This window comes from Salvelinus fontinalis, chromosome 1 (genome assembly GCF_029448725.1).
Source record: "Salvelinus fontinalis isolate EN_2023a chromosome 1, ASM2944872v1, whole genome shotgun sequence".
In the NCBI taxonomy this organism is placed as follows: Eukaryota; Metazoa; Chordata; class Actinopteri; order Salmoniformes; family Salmonidae; genus Salvelinus; species Salvelinus fontinalis.
Window position 1 is genome coordinate 53,154,988 of NC_074665.1, and position 10,322 is coordinate 53,165,309.

General features: G+C 42.9%; 1 protein-coding gene across 1 annotated transcript; it reads left to right on the top strand.

The window, feature by feature from the left end:
* The first annotated feature begins 491 nt into the window (after nucleotides 1–491).
* On the top strand, nucleotides 492–7,664 carry dhx32b (DEAH (Asp-Glu-Ala-His) box polypeptide 32b). The gene is made up of 11 exons (XM_055926043.1): nucleotides 492–1,019; nucleotides 1,425–1,618; nucleotides 2,565–2,937; nucleotides 3,057–3,290; nucleotides 3,417–3,510; nucleotides 3,612–3,761; nucleotides 4,860–5,051; nucleotides 5,250–5,390; nucleotides 5,503–5,693; nucleotides 5,941–6,131; nucleotides 7,024–7,664. The coding sequence occupies exons 1-11, from the start codon at nucleotides 753–755 to the stop codon at nucleotides 7,196–7,198; spliced, it is 2,202 nt and encodes a 733-aa protein (XP_055782018.1). The 5' UTR covers nucleotides 492–752; the 3' UTR covers nucleotides 7,199–7,664.
* The last annotated feature ends 2,658 nt before the right edge of the window (nucleotides 7,665–10,322 follow it).

Below are 10,322 nucleotides of genomic sequence, written 5' to 3' on the forward strand. Positions count from 1 at the left end.
GCAGTAGATTGAGACTCATCCAATGGAAAAAAAACATATCCCTAGTTTAAATTGAAGGATTTGTATGGTGATGTTTATATTATGCTAATTTGATTTCCGCCGGGGCGCAGACATCGACTCTAGGGCCGCAATGAAAAAAGTAGTTAGGTAACTAGTGAAACGTTTTTCACACTGTGTAATGAATGCCTTTTTTGATGACAGTTGATGGTTGCTATGGGAACCGCATTGTGGCGGTTGCAGGAAAACCTGATGTGCGGGAAATCCTTCGAAGTTTGGACAACGCTGTGATTTATTGCTACTGTTGCAATATTCGTCTCATTCTCTATGTTTGCACCACTGTTGCAAATGTGAAATTGTACAATAAAGTATTAACCATGTAGCTGTGCACAGCCGCACAATCCTCCACGCTGGCCATGTTCTATTCAAACTATTGTTCTCTATTCTATTATGCCCTGGCTGGCCTGTTCCATCATTGATCTTAGTCTCATCTGTTGGACTCAGGGATTAGTGGCCACATGACTAGTCAGCTTTCACGGTCGCTGGAGCGTGTTTCATTATTCAGGCTCTCCCGGTTTGGAGCAGGGCAGGGGCATTCATTCGAAGCAATTTTATTTAGTTTCAACAACCGACTTCGAATTATATAAAATCACGTAAACTTTCTTTCAATTATTTGCATGGTCGAGGCTCTTTCTATTAGCGCGTAGCCTATCTCTCGATTGGGTCCAGAAAGGAGCGCGTAATCCACTTCAACCATGGCGCAGGGCAAAACCGGAGAGAAATATTGGGAGGATAGAGTAGCCTTCGAAACAGAAGGAGCAGGTCAAGAAGTTGTAGAATATGGTGATGTTTTGGAGCTTAATCGATTTGACGGACTACCCTACTCCTCTCGATATTACACATTACTGAAGGAAAGGATGGATCTGCCAGTTTGGAAAGCCAAGTGTGATTTCATGGACAAGCTGGCCAACAGGCAGTTTATTATTGTCTCTGGCACTGCAAGAACTGGCAGAAGCTCTCAGGTGAGTTGATTACTCTCCCCTCTGATAATAACTAGGTTTTATCTCACAAAAATATGTGTGTAATGCAGTTACTATTGACTGCATCCCAAAAATATTTCCTTTCTCCCAAAGGGTGCACTTGTTCGATTACCATAATGAATTTGAAAGAAAAGGACTGGTATAAGAAATAGGCCTATGGTGGAATCTCCCTCTAGCCCACGCCCATACTAATTCAATATTTTTACATTAGTGGGGAGTACTGAACCAGTGCACACTTCAGGAGAAAAGAGATGTTCAAATTGGTAAGTGAAATGAGGCGTTTGGGGTTTAACACTCTAATTATGACTGAAGGACGTGATTAGAAAGGATAATCTGTTGTGGCAGTATGTTTCATGTTCTTATCTTTCCCTCCTGTGGCATGCTCAGATTCCCCAGTGGTGTGCAGAGTTCTGCCTGTCTGTCCAGTACCAGAATGGCATGGTGGTGTGCACCCAGGTCCACAGGCAACATACAGTGGATCTGGCCCTGCGTGTAGCTGATGAGATGGACGTCAACATTGGCCATGAAGTGGGCTACAGCATCCCCCTAGAGACATGCTGCTCTGGTGACACTGTTCTCAGGTCTGTAAACACTATTACACAAATACCAATTCACAAACACATTCTTTTTCTCATACACACTCACACACTTACATCACCCCCCGCATCACCCCCCACCTTCTTGGTGGCTGCCTTTTCTTTTTAAAAAGAACTGAACAAAAGAGTTGAGGAGCCTCTTTTCATGGGGCTCCCCTGCAGCTGCCCAGCTCTCACTCTGACCATATGCCACGCTCCCGCGTCTCTCACTGCCATAAGTCAGCCGGGGAACAAAGACCCAAGACAAGCTAAGAAAACAGGCAGCCAGGGAGACCTAATGAATCCACTGACTAGACTAATAACTACACACTTAGAGAAAAAGGTGCTATCTAGAACCTTAAAGTGTTCTTCGACTGTCCCCATAGGAGAACCCTTTAAAGAACCCTTTTTGGTTCCAGATAGAATGATTTTGGTTACAGGTAGAGAATCCTTTTGGGTTCCATGTAGAACCCTTTCCACAAGGGTTCTACATGGAATCCAAAAGGGTTCTACCTGGAACCAAAAAGGGTCCTACCTGGATCCAAAAATAGTTATTCTATAGGGACAGCCAAAGAAACCTTTTTCTAAGAGTAAGGGTTTACCTTTACATTTCTATCGAGCAATCTGTAACACTTCAGCGATACAGATTTAATAGAGCCCTAAATTACACAAAGTAGCCAAGCACAGCAGCTTCATTAAGGACCCTTCCAGGAGGACGGCTATTCATCTCCTAATACGTCATGTTGTCTTACACCTTTGGCTTTAATTTGCTATTAGAGCACTAGAATTGATTGATTTTATGTTTTTGTAAATAGAGTGTATGTACTTGATAAATCACTTTAGTAGAACTTTATCAACACATATGCTACTCCCACAATATGTTACCCTACGCCTGTTTGCGGCCATATCTGTTTATGTATGTTTGTAACCATTTTCTTCTTCCCCACCCCAGGTACTGCACTGATGACATGCTGCTCAGAGAGATGATGTCAGACCCCATGCTGGAGCACTACGGCGTCATCGTCATCGACCAAGCCCACGAGAGGACGGTCAGTACAGATGTTCTACTGGGCCTTCTCAAAGACATCACCCTGCAGAGGCCCGAGCTCCGCGTGGTGCTCCTCACAGCTACACACCCAGGACCCAAACTACTGGGCCACTACAGGAATGTCCCACTGATCCAGCTGGAGGGGGTATGTTCAGCGGAGGTGGTGTATACTGGTACCAGCCACAAGGACTACTTCTGCTCTGCCCTGCGTCTGGTTCTGGAGATACACCACTCCCAAGAGGAAGGGGATATAGTCGTGTTTTTGGCCACAACTCAAGTAAGATCTTCTTAAAATGTCATATCCTAGTCTACAGTCTGGAAACGTGGAAGAAGCCATACCATGGCAACTGTTGCTTTGACAACAGCATTACTCAACCTTCTCTTGTGTTTTATTAGGAGATAGATCTTGCCCGTGATATCCTCCTTCGCGAGGAGGTCAATATACCCCCACATCTAGGGGAACTTCTCCCTATCTCGGTGCACCCTGGGCTGGGTGGAACTCTGCCCATGCCGGGTGAAGAGGAAGGCCGGTGCAGAAGAGTATTCCTCACCTCCAGTCCAAATGAAGACCTCTTTTGGGCTGTGCACATGCTGAACTTTGTCATTGATGCCGGTGTCCAGAAAAGAAATGTCAGTAACTTATTGCTGAATAGTTATTTTAAGCAAAACTTTGTACCCCTTTTTGGTAACAAGATTGTAATAAATGGTAATTAGTGGTGTTTTTTTTATGAATGTCTGTCTTTCCTCGTGTTCTAGGTTTATAACCCTAGGATCAGGGCGAACTCAGTCGCCATTCAACCTATCAGTCGGATCCAAGCAGAAAGCCGCAAACAGCTTGTAGGACCAACAGGTATGACAAAGATTGAAATCACTAACAAAGTCCAGGTATTGAAGTCACACAGTTTGGAGGGTCATGTGTTCTTGCTAACCTGAGCGCATCATTTCCCGCAGGGAAGAGTTTTTGTCTGTACCCAGAGGACACACCCCTGCCCAGTGAGACACGCCCCCACATCCTTGAGTCTGACATCACATCCACGGTGCTCTTCCTGAAGAGGATGGACATCGGCGGTCTGGGCCGCTGTGACTTTATCGACAGGCCAGGTACGGCAAGACGGGCTGAACAAGTACAGGCTCTTTCTTCAACATTACTTTTTGTTATTGTATCTACAGTACATATGTGACAGGGCAGCTAAATGTATACATACCGAGTGGAGTGATACATCAGAAATTACATTCTTAATGCATAAGGCAATAATGTTGTTTTGTATTTATGCTCTTGAGCTCCATGCATCCTGTAGAGAGACACATTTTGGGTTGAGCTCAGTTATTTCGTTTGGCCCGTGTTTCCAGTACAAACAGGCCTGTTGTGTGCTATTGTGTTCTATTGGAGGTCGGTGAGGCATGCGTTAGCTGAGCTGACAAGCCCTGTTCTACGGCCAATGTTTGGAGAGCTGGCCTAGTGATGCAGCAGCAGCCATAGAGGTCTAACACTCATTAACGATAAGAGTTTAGTCATGCTCTCTCTCTCTGTGTGTGTGTGTGTGTGTGTGTGTGTGTGTGTGTGTGTGTGTGTGTGTGTGTGTGTGTGTGTGTGTGTGTGTGTGTGTGTGTGTGTGTGTGTGTGTGTGTGTGTGTGTGTGTGTGTGTGTGTGTGTGTGTGTGTGTGTGTGTGTGTGTGTGTAAGCCCTGCCAAGCACTACAGCGTAATGATCATGTGCAGCTGGGCAATGTGGGCATTTCACTATAAGCCCCATGATTGGATGACATTGATTGAAAGTGTGTGTTGATGGGTGTGATGTTGTCATTATTATTATGTTGCTGATGTTGTGATGCTGTTTCTCAGGATTAGACCATCACCATAATGATCATAACGGGACAGTACATTTGAGATGTTTATTGCCCTGTATACTGTAGTTTTTTTCTTGTTAAAAACATTGTTACATCCAAAACCCTCAGTGTAGAGCAAAGCCTCTCAGAACATATATTTTGCATAGTGATGACCAGCTGATATTAGGATATAGAGGACTTAAATTACAATCAGTTTAGCCTGCTTGCTGGTTGTACCTTGAATTTAAAATAATCTGTTTTACAAGGTTGTAATCACATAGTTTACAGGTGACTTTCTTTACAAAGTCAGATACTTCACAATTCTGTCACGCACAGTTCGATTCATTTCCATGGCGGTGTTGTTTCCACCAGATCCTGAGGGTCTGATGCAAGCCTTGGAGGAACTGGACTATCTAGCAGCCCTGGATGACGATGGGAACCTGTCGGAGATCGGCATCATCATGTCTGAGTTCCCCCTGGAGCCCCAGATGGCCAAGACACTACTGGCCTCCTGCGAGTTTGACTGTGTCAACGAGGTGGTCACCATAGTCGCCATGCTGACAGGTGTGTGGGACTTCAACTTATGCTCTGTGGTCTGTATACCACATTAAAGGTTTGTGTTAACACACACCACCACCATGCTGTGGTCATGCTTGCACACTTGCAGACCTCATTCAAATTGAAGTCACGTCAATCCTCACAGATACTTCATAATGTACAATATTAGTGTGCTAACCCCTTCTCTCACGCTGCCCCTCTTAGCACCAAGCTGCTTCCTGGTCCCCTCAAGGGAGTTGAGGCTAGAGGCCTCTCAGTGTCACCTGAAGTTCCAGCACCCAGAGGGAGACCACTTCACCCTCATCAACATCTACAAGGCTTTCAAACAGAACCAGCATGAGCCTTGTGAGTTCACATAGGCATGCCTGTAGCCACAGTGCATACAACCAGCTTTTTAAAAAAGGATAACATTGGCCATAAAACCCTCATTTACTCTCTCTGGTTTGTGGTTTTCCAGTTGTCAGTGTGGAGAAGTGGTGTCAGGACTACTTCCTGAGTCTGTCTGCCCTGCAGACGGCTGATGCTATCCGCTCTGAGCTGACTGACATCCTGAGGAGGATAGAGCTGCCTGTCTCCATGCCTTCCTTTGGCTCCAAGGGAAACACTCTCAACATTAAGAGAGCGCTGCTAGCTGGCTTCTTCATGCAGGTACAGTAATATGGCTTTGCTTCTACCATTAGCTATCTATTGATAACTGTTAATACTAAGAAACTTGAAAGATACAATCTACCTTTTACTTACTCGTATCACTAGCAAGAGCAGTGTGCGGGTTTCTCTTTTCTTTGAAGTTATCACATTGTTCCCATGCACCTGCAAAAATATATCTCAGATGTGCGAGTTCCTTTTGAAGTGAAACTTGAAGTTATTATAAAAGACATACTGTTATGACTTTCAGGTGGCAAGGGATGTGGATTCATCAGGGAATTACTTCATGTTGACACACAAGCACGTGGCCCAGATCCACCCTTTCTCTGCCTACGGCACCAAGACACCCAAACTGGGCCTGCCGGAGTGGGTCCTCTTCCATCAGTACTCCTTCTCAGAGGACAACTGCATCCGCACCGTGTCCCACATATCACCAGAGGAGTAAGTGGATTAGAGGTGGAGGATGTTCTTTGTTCAAAAAGGGCTTTGTTGATGTGAAGTAACCATTTGCAAAAGATACACAGCAACAAAATCATCCAAACATAAAAAATATCTAAATATAGTATATCAAAGATAATTAAAATCAAATTAAAATATATGAATAGGTTAGAACTGTGTCTAGCTTGTAACCTCCAATAGATAACTACAGACATTTACTTCAGGGAGAGACAAGAGTTCCCGCACATTGCTTTCCTTTTTGCACCAGGCTCTTCACCATGGCACATTAGAGTCAGATTGTAACGGGCGGGGGTTTTCTTAATCCTGCCCTCCAGTATCAGCTGGTTAAAGGGGGATTAGGAATAGCACAGCTACATAGAGGGTGCTGGTTTAAGGGGGACTGTTAATGACAGAGAAGGCTCAGCAGCCTTCACATGCCGTGTTGGGTTACACTCTGGATTTATTTTTTTTTATTATTTTTTTTAAATCGCTCAAATGTTTACCAAATGGTGCTCCTGGCAACTGTTAGACTGATGTTACAGTAAGTGCTCTTTCCAACAAAGAGATTGGATGTCATTTATAGGAAATCCTTGATTGCTGAATTTTGATCAATTGCAGTGAACATCATTGGGAGATTCTCGTTCTTTGGTCTATGATAATCTAACTAATTTCAATTTCCTCTCACTGTAATTCAAATTAATTTCAGGTTGCTCTCCATAATTGCAGTTGACCCAATGTTCCCGTGCTATGTTAAATTCAAGTGCAAATGAATAAGACAATACTTACTGTGAAATCAGAACCAGATGAATGAAAATGCAAATATATCAGAGAATATTGGGTTGACTCGCCCAATGTCCAACTCCATGTTCACCAATGATTCCCTCCCTGTACCCAGGTTCATTCAGATGGCTCCACAGTACTTCTTCTTCAACCTGCCTCCCAGCGAGAGCAAGGACATCCTCCAGAACATCTTAGACAATGGAGCTGAACACTACAAAGCGAAGAAGATTCAAAAGAGCCCCGGCCTAGAGAGCATACCAGAAGTCACCGCCAGTTGTGTCATACAATGATTGTGAAGGCTTTGGTTGAGAATGTCTTAGAGGCAGAAACTCCCTACTCATTCCCCGGTACTGTATTATATGATCATTTTCACCAGTGTTACCTTTCAGTCATCTCATCACCAGTGTTACCTTTCAGTCATCTCATCACCAGTGTTACCTTTCAGTCATCTCATCACCAGTGTTACCTTTCAGTCATCTCATCACCATTGTTACTTTTGAGTCATTGAAACTTAGAATAATGTTAATGTCAGGCTAATTAATATAATTCAATTAGTTAATTACTGGAATTGAATTATGGGAAGAAAAGTGACACTATCTGTCCAGATTTCCAATGTGTTAGTTTTAGCAATACAGTATTTATATAGGCATCCTTTCTAGTCAATGTATATTTAATTTATAGAGCCCTACGTATGTACAGGGATGTATGTTGTTTCTTGGAACTTGCAGTTTAAGAATAAACACACCACTAAAAATGCATGTTTGAAGAGTACTTAGCCTAAATGCAAGTCTAGGGCTCTGTTCAATCCGTATTGTGAAAGTTCAGTATTCCAGCGTGATTTAAATGTAAAGGCAATGTTCCCGCGCTAGAGGAGAATGCATTCAAGGTAAATGCTGCAGATGTCAGCTCAAACGGAAATGGCCTTTACATTTCTATCGCGCAATCTGTAACGCTTCAAATATGTATATTTAGTCAGTCCAAAAGCCAAAACATACAGCTTAGACAATTAACCCCCACGGGCGTATTCTTTACACTTTGCCCTTACCCTCCACTGCTCAGTTGGACCATTTCTCTTACCTTTCTGTTAAATGACTCTAGGCTGTCATAGTGCATAAAATGTGTGTCCCAGACGGATTAGCACAGAGGAGCAGAAGCAGAGTAGCACGGGGACATCATTTGGGTTTGTTGCTCCATCTGCTGTGAAGAGAGAAGGGATAGGTGGGGTGGGGGTGACCCAATTCAGGGACAGTGCATTACAGTATTGTAGCTACATGAGGCATTACAGCACCATGTGACCTCTTTAGTCCTGCATACATACTCACATGCTCATGCCAAGATCCAGGGCATTTTATATACAGACAGAAATAAGTTTAACTTCTTGGCACCAAGGTTGGTGTTGTGTAGTAGTGTTCATACACTGTCGTTACCAACGTGAACCAAGACAAGGTGATTAGAAATATATACTAACCTTTATTTCATGTCAAGGCAAACATGCAGGCACACACATTCAAACATAAATACAGCAACCAGTACGAATTATCCTTTGAATGGATCGTTTGCATTCAACATTGCCTGCAGGCTATTGCACATTTTCATTTTGAAATGTTGTAACATTAACTTCATTTCAGCTTCCGCAATTTGCCTCATTCCTTACCCTGTTTCTTCACAGCATAGTTACTATAATTCAGGTTTATAAAACCAAATCCCGTTGAGATACGGGTACTCCAAAGTTTAAGTTCATGTATCCCTCATTTAGTTAGGGATAACAAAGAAAAATGTATATCTGTAATTTAATTTCCAAAACGATGTCAGTTGAAAAGGTGAAGTGCAGGAATTGTAAAACAAAATCTACCAAAAGGCAAAATTGAGGATTGCTCAATCTGGTAGTAAGGCACAGCTGGTGATAATTTCACATTGCAGGTGTAAAGAGCATTGAACACCTTGATAAGGGTCTGTTATTTCGGTTGTCATCATGACCCTGCCCCAGAGGTCCCCACTTCCTGTCTGTGGGGTCAGCTGTTGCAGGAGGTCGAGGAAGAGCTCAACACGTCTGAGGAGTGGAGCAATCTTCAGCATGAAGTAGCTTAGAGTAACCATTCTTATAGGTCTTCAGAAGATCCTCAACCTTATTTCTATTGTAAAAAACATAGGTATTGTTTTAAATTTAAAACTATGCTTAAAGGGATAGTGAGGGATTTAGTAAATTAAGCCATTTTCTACTTACCCAGAGTCAGATGAACTCATAGATACCATTTTTATGTTATTTTAAAAATGGACAAAAAAATGGCTTTTATATCAAAAACATGAAAATTTCTAAGTGACCCCAAACTCTTGAACGGCAGTGTATATACAGTACAAAATCCATGTGTATGTGTGTATAGAGTGTATGCTATCGTGTGTGTGTATATGCATCTAATTTTACTGCTTGCAATGTGTTACTTGATGTGGAATAGAATTCCATGTAGTCGTGGATTTATTTAGTACTGTGCACCTCTCATAGTCTGTTCTGGACTTGAGGACTGTGAAGAGACCTCGTGGCATGTCTTGTTTGGTATGCATGGGTGTCCGAGCTGTTCACCGGTAGTTCAAAACAGACAGCTCGGTGCATTCAACATGTCAATAACTCTCATAAATACAAGCAGTGATGAAGTCAAATCTCTCCTCCACTTTGAACCAGGAGAGATTGACATGCATATTATTAATATTAGCTCTCTGTGTACCACCAAGGGACAGCCGTGCTGCCCTGTTCTGAACCAATTGCAATTTATTTTCCTAAGTTATTTTTTGTGGCACCTGACCACACGACTGAACAGTAGTCCCTTTCTTGGGGAATTCCTGATTCTACCTGGATTATGTTGGAGGCTTCCATTAAAGAACACCCTCTGTGTTCTGTGAGACAGGTGACTCTTTATCCACAATATAGCAGGGGGTGTAAAGCAATACGTTTTTCAAGCAGCAGACTATGATCGATAATGTCAAAAGCTGCACTGAAGTTCTAACAAAACAGCCCCCCCCAATCTTTTTATCATCAATTTCTCTCAGCTAATCAGTCATTTGTGTTAGTGCTGTGCTTGTTGAATGTCCTTCTCTATAAGCATGCTGACAGTTTGTCAGCTGATTGGTCGGCTATTTGAGCCAGTAAAGGAAGCTTTACTATTCTTGGGTAGCGGAATTACTTTTGCTTCCCTCCAAGCCTGAGGGCACACACTTTCTAGTAGGCTTAAATTAAAGATGTGGCAATATCGTCCGCTATTATTCTCAGTATTTTCCCATCCAAGTTGTCAGATCCCGGTGGCTTGTCATTGTTGATAGACAATTTTTTCACCTCTTCCACACTGACTTTACAGAATTTGAAATTACAATGCTTGTCTTTCATAATTTGGTCAGAGATACTTGAATGTGTAGTGTCAGCAT

Coding starts and splice junctions, on each gene's coding strand:
- dhx32b (XM_055926043.1), top strand. CDS start 753: ATGGCGCAGGGCAAAACCGGAGAGAAATATTGGGAGGATAGAGTAGCC. Junction 2,938..3,056: donor TGTTTTTGGCCACAACTCAA/GTAAGATCTTCT, acceptor GTGTTTTATTAG/GAGATAGATCTTGCCCGTGA. Junction 6,132..7,023: donor TCCCACATATCACCAGAGGA/GTAAGTGGATTA, acceptor CCCTGTACCCAG/GTTCATTCAGATGGCTCCAC.